Below are 16,675 nucleotides of genomic sequence, written 5' to 3'. Positions count from 1 at the left end.
CTTTCTTAAATTAATGCTAACTATCAATACAAATAATTTGTTCATAACCAAAACATGAACATATTTCCAGTTCCTTCACAGGAGAAGCACCAAAGTTCAGTGCAAACAATTCCAAAGTCTGTGTAGTATATAAGGCAAATGTTACTATAGTTCAAAGTTTATTGTCCAACAAAATTCGATTTACAAAACACTTCTCTGTATTCACAACCTGTCCTTTAGCAAACTGTCTCAAGAAAGCAACTGTCTTCCAAGAACACAGCCATGACTCAAAGTAGCAAGGTCCAGGCTGCAGAAACAATGTAGCATGACTGTCTAGTAAGGAAGTCATGCAACATGAGGCAAATTATACTGGATGATCCAAGGTAGCCCCATCCATTTCCAAACCACAAGAGATTTCAGGACTCTGGGAAATGTAGTTTCTCCCCACTGCGTCTTCGTGTACTTAATTCTCCAGAGAAATAAAGCCTCACGCCAGAGCAGCCCCAAACACTTTCTAAATGCAGCCAGCACTGTCTTCTGTAAGATTAACTCAAGATTTAGGAGATCGTTGTACCCCTGTGTCCTCCGAACAATAAGCCAAGCTTCCTGATCTGTCTCAGGACATTATCAGGCATGCTTAAATATTAACAAAAACATTGGTTCTTTCAGACAAAAACTGGATTAAAACTTTATAATTCATGGAATGCATGAGAGGTCCACTCCTATGCGTATCTCAAATGCCTCGGAATCTAGCCTTGTCTATCGTTCGAGTCCACAAAAATGAACAACCATTTTATGTTTCAAATGAAGCTCTAGTCAAAGTAATTTCTCAGATAACATAGATGTTGTATTGTTATGTATTGGGTAGTATCCGCAGCAATCCAAAGATCAATGTGTGTACAAAGATGCTTCAAGTGAACACATGAAACAGTGTAAGTGACTAGTGGCAAATAATAAAATAGTGCACAACATACGAATCCTTTATAACAAAGATGGTGCAAAATGAATGAGGGGACTGTTATGACCAAGTCCTCAGAGCATTGCCCCTTTATCAACAGGCAAATAAATAGATAATTAGTCAGTGCACACTATAATGTTACATCAGAAGGTCCTTGTAATGTTGCTCCCTTGCAGCAGCATTATGTTTCCTTTTTTAGAACTCTATATTTTTCGCATCTATTAGGTACTTGTACATTTAACCTAAATTGCTACAACCCTTTTCAGAACCTATTTTAAATCTTTCTCTGCATCACGTCATTCTTCTTTAGAACAGGTTGCTTTCTCTGCAGGTGGCTTTCTATAGTTTAACCATGTTCAGGGCTCCAAACATCCAGGAACGGTAGGCGTCTATTATCCCCTGAATCCATCGGGCCAATAACCTCTTAGTGTCAATCCTTACGAGTTATGTGGACGCTTTTATGTTCCTTTCCAAATAGGCAGAATTTAGATGGTCATTGCTCTGTATTTCAAAGACACCCTACATTTTTTTTAATTCATGAGGTCCAGTTATTTGGAGGGCATCCGCCCCATAATGTTAATAATCTTTACATTTCTTTGCTTGAGTCAGTTGATTTGCATGATTTTCTCTGTATTTTTCTTAATTTTCATGCCATTTAAAGATGTCTTTCTCCCACTGCCTAGTTCCTATATTAGTCTTGATATTGCCTGGACACAGTGGCTTTACCGTCATTGATCATATTCTGAATTGATGGCTTTCTATTTTTGGCAACTACTCTCCTCTTACAGGCCAACAGTCTTGTTATAAAAGCTACTCCCCTGTGCAAACTTTGCTACGCCAACCCTCATGCTGAACTACATTTTGGAATTCAGAAGGGGCACATGCCTGTCCCAAAGTATTGAATCCGCATCCACTGTGACTCTGGCCTTGCATTTCAAAATGTCGGAAGAAACTTCTTTGCATGGGAAGATATTCCATGAAAAGCAAGGCATTGTGACTGAACCAGTGAAAATTCAAGATTCTCCCACCTCCAATGACGAAGCTTCATCTGGCTCCACTGGAAACATCTGCCCATCTACCACAGGGCTGTTGAGTCAATGCATATGAAGTACCACCCTTGTTTGGATGAAGCCTCAGATGCATATTTGTTCTGCTGGGACGGGCTGAGATGGGCAGAAAACAATATAAATGACTCCCATGTGCAGGGAGATAACTCCCTATGCATGAGGGCTACTGAAAAATGGGCCCATTGTGGGAGTATGTTTCCAAATGTTAAAACAAAACACACAGAAAAGACAAACACGGCAGCCAGACGCCATTACGGTTTGAAGAAAGTGCTCTCACCCCTCACCTTAAGCCCTACTGCTTTAGATTTTTTGGGCAGTTTTCTGTAAAGAAAGGTGGTAGCCAGGGCCTGCACAGACCCTGCAACCCAGTGGACTACCTGCTAAATGATACACTAAGGTCCTTAGAGTTGGGCTGATATACATTAGGCCATTAACATGTGTAGTAGTTTCCCTTAAGAATGCTGTCCATTTACTTTGTACTGCTTATGATGTCATGACAATGGGATGCTATGGTTTGAATCCCAGGAGTTTGTCAGTTGCTGGAAACTGTGGAGACGAATAGTCAATAAAGTATGTGCTCTTACACTTACCTGCCTGATCACTTCCCTTCACTTCAAATTTGGCGACTATTTTGACTGTTCCTCTCACGTGTGCAGTGGCGGTCTCCTTTCATCCCAGTCTTCGTGAGTTGTCTCTTCAAGCGGCGTTTTGGATTTTCACCCTGTTGGGACCTCGAGGCAGAGAGTTGCCTACACAAATCCATTCAATATGTCACATTGACTTTGTGTGCCACATTGAGATTCAACAATAATGTAAATAATCTAGGGCTACTTCATGAAATAATTATCTCAAAGCATTGGAAGGTAAAACACGATAGTGACACTAATGGTTGAAAAAGTACAAAAATAATTTATTAATCATCTTAGTTATTTTGATGAATATAAAAAAACATAAATAATGGAGAAAGGTCCTACAGAGACTAAGAATAAACCAACATTCTAACCACATTCATTCAATACACAGACATACTACATTCAAATGTTCATGTTGATATACATGATCTTCTTAACGAAAAACTTTGAGTCATTTTGGAAACCACCTAAAGAATTATGTGTTCATTAAGCTGTTATGCTACATCAATTGCAAATTAAATTGTTTTTCACTAAGAAGATCATTAGGATGTCAGGCGGATTGCCCCCGCCAGGCTGGCGGTGGCTACTGCCAGCCTGGTGGGGGCAATCCGCCCGACATCCGCATTCGAATTCCCCCCGCCATATTAGTATGGCAGACGGGGACCTCGGCGGACGGAAAGACCGTCCCCCACTTTTCCGCCCCGGTCGCCTTGCGGCCAGGGCGGAAAAGGATTAAAAGGTGGCGGTGTCTATTAGACACCGCCAGCCATATTACAATGGGCTTAGGGAGATGCCTTTCCGTGGCGGCGATGCTGCCACGGAAAGGCATGCGGTCTTCACTCTGGGGGCCCCCTGCGGGCCCCCAGAGTGAAGGAGAGGTGGGGGTGCACATAGCCCCCTGCATTTGCATAAACAAAGCGGCAGGCACTGCCCGGTGCCTGCCGCTTTGTTTATGCAAATGTAAAAGTGCATTTTTAGCATTGTGGCGGGTGGTGCTGAGAGCACCGTCCGCCACAATGCTAAAAATACAGGATGCGCCCGCATCCCAATTACCGATTACCGATGGAATGGCGGGAGGACTAAGTCCGCCCGCCATCCTAATGGACCCCATAGTGTGGAGGACTTTGTGACACTGGTACACTGCATCAGAGAAGTGGCTGATTTCTTGCACGAATCATCAAGAAAAGTTGACAGGTGAGGAACTCTGTCCTGCGCTGCTGGTCTGCTGAGCGAGGATTCCCTCTGTGTGCCTGGCCGTTTGGTTTTCCTGCCGAATGATCCTCCTGTGGCATTGTCATCTGAAGACTGATGAGGTGGTTGAATCTCCGTATGTGCTAGTGGAGAAGCAGCGCGTGATTCCTGCATTACCTTGATTACCTGTGACAAGTCTGAACAGAGCGTTGAGCAAGTTAAGTTGTGGGTGTCTGTCTTTGTTTCCTTGACAACGTGAGTGAGGATAGCGCTGAGTGCGTCACCTGGTGTGCGTATGTTTCCATAGTTATGGGAATCAAGCCAAGGGCGTTATCCACAAGTGCGTTGAGCTTGTCCTTGTGTATTGCGCTGATGCCATATGTCCTTTCTCAGGTATTCCCATGCACGCATACGTCTGCTGTTGCGCTGGGGTACACCGCGCTTGACATCACTGCAGGTAGCACCAAGCGGAAATCTGTTCAGCCTTGTTCACGCTGGTATACGCCACTCTTGACATTGCTGCGGGTGAGTATCCAGCTGTAAGCTGCTCTGTCCTGTTTGTTATGGAAGCACTATCTGAGAACAAGCACAAAAGGTATGCAACACTCCAGTTGGGGCAGCGAAATTGTCTGGCTGCAATCGTGTAATTGGAGTGCACTGTTCTTAAATATTTTGTCCCATCGTGTGTTCATCTTCGTTGTTCTGGAATAAGTGCTGCAGCTACTACCTTTATTCTCCATCATCCAAAAGCCTATTTTTATTCAAGCAGGTTTATGTAGCGAATAAGTAACTTTTGCCACTCGGGTCTGATTCAGCACTGCATAGCGACAACTCATTTCTCGTTGACATTGGACAGTCAAGGTGCAAGTCCATTATCATCCTAGGGGTGTTTTGTGCATTTTCTAATCACAATCTTTTATTTCACAGGTGGGCTACCATAATTTGTATTGAAGTGTGTAGTGTTATCTTCTTTACTTTACAGGTATTTTACAAGCAATTTTCTGTTTTTTCTGCTGCATATAGAAATTTCAGTTTTTTTCTTTTTGCCTTCACAATGCAGAATGTACAACTTCCTTCCCCTTTTTTACAGCTTCCAGGTGATCCACCAGTCAAGTGGAAAGTGTGTTATACAGCCATTGTGAAATATTTAGGTGCTATGGGGGGCTCGAGATTTAGCACTGAAAGGAAGCGTTTCATCTTAGAGCATAATCTGGGGTTCAAGGGACAAGCTACTTTTGGAACATCTATCTCCTCTAGGTGTGGATGAGGGTGAAGAAGAATTAAATGTGTATGATCAAGCTGTGGCATGCTGGAGAAACAGTTTGATGTGGAGAGCAGTCAAGTTGTTGCTAGGCACAAGTTTTTTTTACCAGAGAGCAGGAGAGTGATTAGAGCATAATGTCTTATGTGGCTGCTTTGCGCATTCTCGCTTCAGAATGTGAGTTTGAGCATTTCACTTCTCAAACTCATTCGAGATCACATTGTGGTGCATTGTAGTGTCAAGAGGTCCAGGAGAAATAACTCACTATAAAGAAGCCTTCTCTGGAGGAAACGGTTACCATTGTCAAGAGTTTTGAACTCTCTCAAAAAACCTCGAAAGAGCTCAAACCTGAGAAGAATGTTGTGGGTGCGATCAAGAATCATAAGGATATGATTGAGAAAATACAGACAGACAAAACCAAACCACAATCTGAACAAAGGAAGAACAGGTTTTTTTCCACAAAAACAGAGAAAAAGGGTTCCTACTCTAAAAATCTCTGTACTAAGTGGGGGCTTCCATCGCATTTCCCCAATTCAAGAGTGTGTCCGGCAAGGAATGCTTTGTCTTGTAAATGTGGGAAACAAGGCCATTTCGACAAAATGTGAGATTTCTGGGGAAGTATCAATGTTGTGTACTTTTAGGAACCTATGGGTGATCCTGTGTGTGAAGATGTTAGCTCCCTTTCTGACTTTGTGGCAGTTGTTAAGGACGGTTCTGAGGATTGTGTCGATCCTGTAGTAGATGTGTTGGTGGATGGGAAGTGTCTGCAACTGCTGGTGGATTCGGGGGTGCGTAGGCCTATGATTACTGAGGAGTTGTTTGAGAATAGCTGGGGGGACAGACCTCTCAATCCCCCTGACAGAAGTCCCGCCTCCTATGAAGGGAAGAGAATTGATTTGACGGGTTTCTATGTGACCTAACTAGTTTTTAAGGATAGGCACATTCAAGGGAAGGTTTATATGGCCAAGAAGGGTCTTAACATTCTTGGTTGGTATAACTGGGGGTTGTTCGGGATGACTCTCAAGCCTAGCACGCCTGAACAAGTTACGGTAGTGGTTGAACAATCCGAAGGAGAGAATTTAACTTCTTGGTCTATGAAATTTCCTAAAGATTTTGGAGACAAGCTTGGCTGTATTAAAGGATTCAAACATTTTATCAAGGTAAAGGAAGGGGCTCTCCCAATCAAACACAAATTGTGTAATGTGCCTTTCAGTATCAGGTATGACCTGTCATTGGAACTTAAGAAAATGTGTGAATCAGGAGTCATTGAGCCTATCGAGTCCTCCCTCTGGTTATCTCCCTTGGTGGTGGTGCACAAAAAGAATGGACTCTCAATGTGTGCATTGATTTGCGCAACCTGAATAGAGAGATGTGTGTAGACTCACACCCCCTTCCCCGTATCGATGACATCCTTTCAAAATTTGCTGGTGCGAAGTACTTCTCAAAGATTGATCCAGCATCGGCATACCATCAGGTCGAGCTGGATCGGGTCTGCAAGCATGTGACAGCTTTTGTGTCACCCATCGGTACCTTCCACTTCAGAAGGATGCCGTTTGGACTAGCTTCTGCAGCCTCAATTTTCCAGCGCGTCATGGAGAAGGTTTTAGAGGGTGTCACAGATACTCTTGTCTTCCAAAATGGCTTTTTAGTGGCTGGAAAGAGCAAGGAGTCACATGACAAGATTCTTGCGAAAGTCATGGAGAGATTGGAGGGTAAGCGGATTGTGGCTAACAAGCTCAAGTGTATTTTTGGTGTTGAGTCCATTGAATATCTGGGACACTGTACTTCTGGTGATGGTATTGTGCCAATAGAGGGTCTCACCAAGGCCATTTCTAACGCTCCATGTCCCACCTCAAAAGAACAAATCTCCTCATTTTTTGGTTTGTGTGAATTCTACATGAAATTCATTTACAATTTTGCTGCCAAGACAGTCCATATGAGAGGTCTCATCAAGAACAAAACTGGGTTTCTTTAGGATGACTCCTGTCAGGAAGAGTTTTCACAGATTCAATAAAGAGTTAGGGTTGTGCAACATTCTTACCCCCTTTGACCCTCTCTTTCAATGTACGGTGTCTGTGGCTGCCTGTCTAGATGGTCTCAGGGCATGATCTCTCAAATCAAGCAAGGTTTTGCCTCCTGAGCGTTACGCCTGAGTGAAAAAAACGACTCAGTTATTGAGAGAGAATTGCTTGCATGTTGCTGGGCTGTTGAGCGTTTCAAATGCTTTTTGTGGGGGAAGACGTTTATGCTTCTTACTGATCATAAGCCTCTCATTCCCATCTTTGAGGGTAGGATTGTCAAAGAACCGCCAGGTTGAGTTCCAAATTGTTGCAGTACAATTTTGGGATGGCACACATCCCTAGTGGGCGAAACACACACGTTGATTATCTTTCTAGGTCTCCTCTGCTCTTAAGAAAACATGATTGTGACGACAATGCAGATGAAGAGTGCCTTATTGCTGCAGTCGATGGTTGTGGTGTGGGTTGTTTCACTGAACGTGATTGGTTTTGTGGAATGGAGTCCGATACTGTGCTTAAGAGGGTGAAGCAATTTATTGTGTCAGGTTGCCCGAGTAAAAACCCTAGACAGTGACCTTCATCCTTTTGCCAAGGTCGCTGATGAGCTTACATTGGAGGGGGGAGAGACGGCCATGTGGGGGATAAGTTTGTCCCTCCTGAATCTCTCAGAGGTCGCATCGTTGATTATGGTCACGAGGGACATCTTGGGCCGACAAACACTAAAAAAAGAATTTGCTATATGTATTGGTGGCCTTCCATGGACCGTCAAATCAATGATGTCCTGGAAGGGTCCCCTCTCCTTGGTCCCATGGGTCTATCAAAATTCGGTCCTCCTGTTAACGTGGATGCTACCTCGTGCTTTGCTGTAAGAGTCAATGGAAAAAATTGGTGGAACCTGTCCAGGATTTACAAGATTCCAATGAAGGTTGTGATGCATCTGGGTCTTGAGTCGGGGATCTCTGTTCAGCCCCAATCACTTATAAAAATCTACTGTTAAAGAGAGTGTGCTGAGGTCTTCCCAGCATTCCCAGGTCAGGAAATCCTCTTTGAAATATGTTCCTCCACGGAGGAGTGGTAGGACGAATGTCCAGCCAAATCGTTTAAATCTTTAGTCTGCTTTATTGCTTCTACCAATTATGAACCTGTATTTGTGGATGCTTTCTCCATTTTTATCTTCTGTAACATTTGTTGTTGTTGTTCGGTATACCTTTTATCTTTGTCTTCTTTTTTTTCCTTGGTATACCTTTCACCTCTCCTCTTCTGTTTTATTTGCTTTCCTCCGCTTTCGCCTGCTCTCTCTTCTTTTTTTGTATTAATGGAAAGAGAGGAGATGTTGTAGTAGTTTCCCTTAAAGCATGCTGTCATTTACTTTGTACTGCTTATGATGTCATTGTCATGACAATGGAATGCTATGGTTTGAATCCGAGGAGGTTGTCATTTCCCGGAAGCTGTGGAGAAGAACAGTCAATAAAGTATGTGCTCTTACACTTACCTGTCTGGTGTAATCACTTCAACATGCTATAAGAATATTTAGAACATCTGCTTTTCCCTTTCTGTCGCATATTAGCCCCAAAATATAGTACAACAAGGTGTGGAGCTAGCTCTGATGAAAACTGTAGTAGTTTGGGTGGTTTAGCAGCCTGGTTTAAAGTGGCTGATTTTACCACAAGGAGAGTCTGGCAAAGAATCAGTGGTGAACTTCCACGAATACTTATAAATGGTTGAAATCTAGTGGTAGATCCAGGTGGGGCCCACCGACAATTATTTTTGGGAACTGGCACTTATTTTTCCTCAACAGGTTTTGCTCTAGAGCAAGAAAGAAAAGCACAACCCGGGAACAGAAAGGCAGAAAAACAGTGAGATAGCAGGGATGAAAAGGAATGTTCAAGAGTGAGATAAAGAGACAGAGAGTGTTTGGTGGTATATTACAAAGGCATGAGTTTGATTAACCACTGCGCCTCATTGGTATTCGACATCCCAATCTTCGATAACACAAGCCCTGGGCACCAGCACTTATTGTTTTACAAATTAAGCACTGTACATTCTGGTAAATACTTATCAACAGCTAGATATTTGGACACTGAAAATATATTTTGAAATTACATATCCAGTGCACTTACATTCTGGTGTAAATTCAACTTGCTGCAAGGGTCGCTGGGAGGAATTTCCATCAGTATTTTCCTAATCAGTGAGGTTATTTTAATAAAAGATTAACACTGTTTGGTGGAACTGCATCTGCCCTGGAATGTATCAGTTTTTTCTCTGAAATCTTGATGGATGAGAACTAGGACTGAGTTCCCTAAGCAGCGGAGTGCGTTAGGTCGTGCAGTCGCACTGATTTTTAGCGCCGGGTGTTTGACCCACGATGGAAAATCAGCAAGAACAGTACAATGTGCAGTGCAAGAGGGCGCTGCTTTTTTCTGCCACTCAAGTAGATTTTCTACCCGAGTGGCAGCTTCCTTAACGCAAACGGATGGTTTCTCGAAGCGACCAGTCGCGACCATTCGTGATTGCCTGCGTTGAGAAATCTCGCTGAGAGGTGGTGTATTGTTGTATTTTTCTCGATTCCTCTTGCCAACTGAATGTTGACAAGCGAGGTAAAAACTCTGCTTCACAGAGAAGAGTTTCTTAGGACACTGCATACTCTTCGGAGTCTAGAAAACTCCATGAATGGAGCGGAGTTCACCGCCTAGGACTAATAAGAACAATTTCCCACAACAGCAAACAAAGGGGCATATTACCAAGCAATAGCGATAATTATCGCTATTGCTTGGTTAGAGACAAAATTTTACCGCTGAGCTGCGGCGATTTTTACCGCAGATAAACCTTGGTATTACCAAGGTTTATCGCAAATGCGATAAAAAACGGCCGCAATGCATGAATATCGCTGAAAAGTCAGCGATATTCATGCATTACCGAGCTAATGCTCTTAGCCATGTTATCCACCTCCCATTGGATAACATGGCTAAGAACTGCTCAGGGCAGGTGTTAGCTTTTGGAGATATTCGCGCTTAGCGCGAATATCTCCAAAAGTTGGTAATAGGAGATAGCGATGTTAGCGACTGTTTCCAGTCGCTAACATCTTGGCACGCCCACTTTGCATGTCATTAGTGATAAATATCACTGACATGCAAAGTGGGGCCCAAGATGGTCGCTATCTCCTACTAGCTGTCGCTAACTGGTGTTAGCGACAGCTAGATAATAGGAAGATAATTTTATCTCCGCTTTCTTGGATTTTAAAGCCAAAAAAGCGGAGATAAACCCCCTTGATAATATGCCCCAAAATTCCTGCAAACTATCTTCTAAATTAACAATCTATACTGTTTGGCCTAGAATATTGACGTTTGTATGCAATATCCCGTTTTAAGAGGATTTCCAGTCCGTGAGCTTAGGGGGGTGAGTGGCCTCCCATTGTTGAGCTATGTTTCTTTTCGCCACCATCAGCCCCAAGGTTACCCATGTCCTGCCCATTCTTCGCAAATCTGTATGTTCCCACACATTCATAAAGCATCTCTTAGCCTCTAGACGGATATCAAGTCACTTAGCACCATGTGAATTTGACGCCAGTATCTCTGAATGAGGTCGCACTCCCATATTATATGCATGAACGTTCCCTCAGAGCCGCATTGTCGCCTGCATTCACTCCCCTCAGCCCTCCCCATTTGGACTGAACAGGGCCCAGTTACATACTCTCTTTGGAGGATTTTAAGCTAGACAAGTCTCAGCCTGGCCCATATGGCCACTTCCTTTGGGGAGGATAAAGCCTCTTGCCACTCTTCATCATGTAGCTCGAGGCCATCCCTTTCTCACTTTACTCTGAGTTCCTGTAGGGGTTGAGCTACGATGTTGATGAGTTTTTTATAGGTGAGGGATATTGTTTTATCTGGTAGGTAACCATCAAGCAGTCTGTCCTCGAGAGGAGAGTAGTCTGGGAGTGAAGAGCCTGTGGGTATAGTTGTCTGTAGTGCGTGGCTGATCTGAAGGTAATGGAAATATTCTGTGTTGGAAAGTTTCTATTTATGTTTTAAATATGCAAAAGGCACCACCGCCCCTTTAACCCACACATCCCCTATGGTTGAGATCCTGATGTGGTCCCATTTGTCGAATCCCTTTGATTTCCAAAGATCGGCTAAGTCCCAGAGAGTCCTGGTTGCTGTCAGTTTCCGCTCCCAACCCAAACTCTTAGTGGAGGTGTGCCAGACCTGTACCGAATGTTTCGTCAGCCCAGTCAGGGGAAAGCGTTTTGATTTAGTAAAGTGCCCTGTAGTAGTTCCCACCCGGGAGTAGCCAACGGTCCATTGTGTATCTCGGGTCGTCCACTCTTCGGTACGTACCGTGATTAATGACCGCAAGGAGTTGGCCTAGCGGCTAGGGCGATCGACCTCGGCTTTGGGGACCTGGGTTCGAGTCTCGCTATCGAAGCCAAAACCTCCTGTGATTCTGGGCAAATCACTTAATCTCCCCGTGCCTAAAATGAATGTGTGTCCGTCCTCATGTAACGTAACTGATGCTATTTAAAGCGCTCTGATACCTGATTCGGTTCGGGTCTAGTTCACGCTATATAAAACTCTCCAAAAAAAAAGGTGTGCCGCCCAATAATATTTCTTAAGGTCAGGGAGACTGACATCACCATCGTACCAATTAAGAGCAAGTTTGTGGAGTGTTATTCTAGGCTTCCCAAACCATATTAAATCCCTCTGCATGCCCTCGATTTCTTTGAAATAGCTGGCAGGCAGCGGGTCTGGGAAATTTTGTAGTGCATATAGGAAGCGAGGCATGGACATCATCTTGAAGAATGCCGCTCTTCCCAGTAGCGTTAGAGGGAGCGCCTTCCACGCTACAGTGTCACGTTTTAATCTTTGTAATGGCGGGAGTAGGTTACCGTTATGGAGAAGCTGAGGGCCGGCCGTCACATATATACCCAAATATTTAAAGCCCTCCGTGGTGATTTGAATTGGGCAGCCCCTAGGGACAGCGGGCGGTCCCCATTGAGAACATATAGAAGGGATTCGCCCCAGTTAATGGAATAGCCGGAGAATCTCCTAAAGATTGCGAATATATCTAACACTGCGATTAACAACTTCGTGGGAGAGGCTAGGAACAATAGGATATCGTCCGCATATAGTGAGATGCGGTCCGCCCATGACGGAGCCCACTTCAGTCCTCCTATGACTGGGTCGCTCTAGATCCATGCTGCCAGGGGTTCGAGCGCTTGAGCAAAAAGGAGGGGAGAGAGTGGACATCCCTGTCTGGTGCCACGCCCCAACGCAAAAGGCGCCAAGCTTCTATTCTCCACTACAACCTGCGCTAAGGGCTTGGAGTAGAGGAGCCTGATCCACTGGATGAATCCCTCCCCAAAACCCATCTTCATAAGCACTGCAAGTAGGTAGGGCCATTCTACAGTGTCGAGCGCCACTGTGGCGTCTAGTGAGACTATAATTGCTGGCTCTTGAAACGTGTCTAACCGCCCCATCACTCCATGCAACCTCCGGAGGTTCAGGGCTGTGTTACGGTGGGGCATGAAGCCCGACTGGTCTGGATGCACCAGGTCCCCGATCACTTTAACAAGACAGTTGGCCAGTATTTTAGCAAGGATTTTTGGCTCTGCATTGAGGAGGAAGATGGGTCTGTACGACCCACAGTTTGATCTGGGTTTGCACTCTTTGTGGATTGTGACTATTGTGGCTATACGTTGGTCAAGCGGCAGCTCTCCCCGCTCCCTACTCTCAGCGAACAGATCCTTCAGGCCAGGGACCAGCTTGTCCGGCGCCAGTTTGAACAATTTGATTGGGAGGCTGTTGGGGCCGGACGCCTTGCCTGCCTGGAGGCAGCGTATTGCCATCACAATTTCATCGTTTGTGAAGTCACTGTCCAAGAGTGCTCGCTCCTCAGATTGCCGGAGGGGAAGGGCAATGTCTTTGAGCAGGGATTGGGAATCTTTTTCTGAGTATTGAGTGTGTGTATCGTATATGCTACTATAATGAGTGGCTAATGCGTTAACTATAGCCTGTGGGTCTGTGAGTGTTTGGCCGGACTTGTTGATAATTTCCAGCACCAGTCTAGATGCCATCTCTTTTTTGTCCAACCACGCCAGGAGCTTCCTGGCTTTATCAGCCAGGTCATACACCCTGCCCTCAGATTCCCTCGCAAAGGTTTTCTCCCTCTCCATTGCTATAGCCTTGTATTCATCTTGTTTAAGCTTCAAGGCGTGTGTCTTTTCCGCTGTTACCCCCTCCTCTAACTCCCTCTCTAGACCGAGGACTGCACTCTCAACTTCCACCAGGTCTTTCATCCTATCTTTCCGCTTACCCACTATTAGGGAGAGCGCCTGCCCTTGGATCACTGTTTTAAATGCTTCCCACAACATCTGGGAGGAGTTGACTGTGCTCTCATTTTCCTGGAAGTATTGATCCATAGCTACCAATAGGGATCTGTGTATTGCAGGGTCTCGGAGGTGCCACGGGTTGATGAGGGCCACTCCACCATACCCCCCATGCCCCAGCGCCACATGGGTCCATACAGGGGAATGGTCAGAAATACCTCTTGCCAAATGCCTTATTTCACAGATAAGTGTTAATTGTGTAGCTGGGACAACAACATAATCAATTTGTGAAAAGCTATTATGTGCACGCGAATGAAACGTGTGTTGGACACTGTCAGGGTGAAATGCCCTCCATACATCTGCTAAGCCAAGTGTATCTAGAAAGTCCGGCAGCCATCTAACAGCTGTACCTGTGTCCCTTGGGGGATATCTGTCAAGCATTCCAGAGACTACCCAGTTAAAATCTCCTCCCACCAGCAATAGGCCTTCCAGCAACGAGATCAGCACCGTCCCAAGGTCCTTGAACTTGCACGACTGCAGCCCCGGTGGGATGTAGATTGACAAGCAAGTGACTGTGCGCCCCTCCCAGTGTCCCGTGATACTTATATAGCGGCCTAGATCATCCGCCCATGTGGATTGGATCATAAAGGGAAAGGAATTTTGCATCATTATACCCAGCCCTCTAAAGCCAGTGGTGAAGCCTGTATGTGCTACTAATTTATAGCCCCATCTGTTTAGCGCCTTGCAAGTATTGCCCACCAGATGGGTCTCTTGGAGGAGAACCACATCCGGAGCATGCCTTCTGATGTTTTGTAGCACAATGCAGCACTTGATCTTGTCTCGCAACCTATTTACGTACCAGCTCAAAATCTTAAGATTGCAGTCCCCGTTCATGTGTATTCAGGTGATTGGAAGCCATCATCTCCTCCCACGTAAAGATACTTTTCCGTGCTGACTTAAAACAAACAAAACGAACAACATTCCCCCAATCCCAACAACCCCCCTCCCTGCCCCCTGCACTTTGGGCCTGAAACTGCCCATAATTCTAACTTGCAGATTGCCTGTCACCCAACTAGAAACTAAAGGTAGAAATGTGGGTGTGAGAGAGTCGCTACATCCCTCCCCCTTCCCTTCCAAAAAACAGATAGTGTCTCTTCTGCTCCTCGAGATGGTGGGTTCTAATATCTATGCCTCTCCAACCTCTGTTGAGCCCCTTAAGAAAGTGTCCACCCAGTGTCCTGACACCTGAGGCCCTCGCCGGTGCTGAGAGCCATTGAGTTGCACAGGAAGGTTCAGTGCTCCCCAGTGTGTCAGTCATTTTGTGTCCAGAGAAGCACGCTATTACTTTTAAAGATAAAGTCAGATACCTGTAGAAAACGGCAAAAAAGCATCATTCTTTTTAAAGGCTCCGTTGTCATCAAGGAAATGTTTGGGGTCAAAACATTCTGGCCTTCCAAACTTCTTTTGGTCATATAGCACGGTGGACAGTACTGGGATAACATCCATGCCCTGTGTGAAGACATGAGCAGAATATTAAGCATGTGCGGTTTGTCACATATCATACTAACATCATTGGAAACAAGAATATATGCAGGTAGCTGCACTGAGGAAGGGTGAAAAAAGTTTGAAATTTGACATTTTTAATTGACAACAGGACCAAGTGTAGAAAACAGTGCAGTAAATTGCAAGAGTTACGGTAAGAACAATCATAAAATGATCACAACACAATTTATATCCAACGTTTCCCAATCAAAGAAGGGCAACAAAGAATGCATGATATATTCTTCATGCAAGGCTGTGTAGGCACCATGCAGAATAACTTGTGGATGGTCAAAGTGAGGTTGTGTTGTTGAGTTTTAACTGGTAGGTTTGATTTCTCTCCTGCCAGTCTCTGAACACCGAGAGGGCCAGTTCTAGGACAAGGTGGTCAGACCAAGCATCTCCCTAAAGGTCCATTGGCAGAGGTGAACAGCTTAATTATGCATTTAACAAAGTTTGCTCCCGCACTCATGCAGGTGTGTTTAATGCACCTTTGCCTAGGATGGCAAAACTGAATGCACGGGCCCTGTCCTTACATTTTCTCTTTCTGATTCTAGAGCAGGTCCAAGCGGGGCAGTAAAGAATTCAACTGAAAAGGAAGAAACACTACTACCCATAAGATTTCAGTGCAGGCTTCCGTAAGTATCATCCTTCTAAGGGAAGTAGGATTAATGTCTGTTGCAAAAGTACTGTTGATCTGTGAACCCTCTTTAATAATCTTACAAATACTGGCTCATATAAGTTTTAGTGTGAGTATTAACTTACTCCACTTCACTTTATCCTGCAGGCCGCTGCTACCTCTAAACACCAGATCACTTCACCGACTTAAGACCTGTTTTACTGTGCAGCTTTCATGAATCACTTTTTGAAAGGGATCTTCAGGTTCCTCGACCATTGAACTTGATCAAAGTAGTTTCAAGGGACATAACAATGGGCAGATGTTTCTTAAATGCACTCACACAGTGGTATCCAATGCCCTTTTATATAAAAGTACACCATAATCAGACGCCGTCCTATAGCACACTTTCCATCTCACACTGTACCACCCTGTGCCACATAATATTGGCTCCTATAACACAGTCTCTCGGTGAGGAGCTGATATCACACAGTGTACAAACAATTAGCTGGAAACCCCCTCCCAAAAAGAGCAGGTTTACGGCAAAATTCTTTTGAAGTTCAGCGCAGCTAATGCTCATTATGGTGTGTGAAATCTCCCCAGGACACGACAGCAGCCTGAGAAGGTTTGTGTTTTGGTGCTGGGGAGTGCAGCCTAGCAATATAATGTGCATTAGGACCCTGGTGATGCAAGGCAGATTCTGAGACAAGAAATATGTAAGATATGGAGGCGGTGGTTGGATGTGGTTTATGAAGTAGGACATAATGGTCACTTGGTAAATGAATGTTGGAGAATAAAGTTATGCTCAACCGAAGCTCCCGTGTATGGTGTAATCTGTGTTGCATGGGCTGGGGAAGATGCTATATTTGGCAATGAGATACGCACCTGAAGAATATGACTGCTCTCGCTGAGAGTTTGCAATGGTACGGCAAGCTGCTCATGCATGCCACATGTACCAGAATCAATGTAAAACAGTCTGCAACCGACACACGTGGAGTAATAACCCTGCCCCAGCCCGTGGATGGCAGAGGAGCAAATCAGAGGCCTTGCAGGTGAGGTTGTCAGCAAAATGCGGCACATTGCCCTGAATAT

General features: G+C 44.8%; 1 protein-coding gene across 2 annotated transcripts in view; it reads right to left on the bottom strand.

Moving 5' to 3' along the window:
* Positions 1-16,675, bottom strand: part of LOC144781695 (cytochrome P450 2F2-like) — a 599,280-nt gene that overhangs the window by 23,038 nt on the left and 559,567 nt on the right. For both annotated transcript variants that reach the window (XM_078660671.1, XM_078660672.1), the window contains exon 8: positions 14,796-14,937. In XM_078660671.1, the coding sequence (XP_078516797.1) occupies positions 14,796-14,937 (142 nt within the window). The remainder of the gene's footprint in view (positions 1-14,795; positions 14,938-16,675) is intronic.

The sequence above is a fragment of the Lissotriton helveticus genome, chromosome 9, assembly GCF_964261635.1.
Source record: "Lissotriton helveticus chromosome 9, aLisHel1.1, whole genome shotgun sequence".
NCBI classification, from domain to species: Eukaryota; Metazoa; Chordata; class Amphibia; order Caudata; family Salamandridae; genus Lissotriton; species Lissotriton helveticus.
Note: the sequence above shows the minus strand (reverse complement) of the source record. Positions and strands in the feature narration are given on the sequence as shown.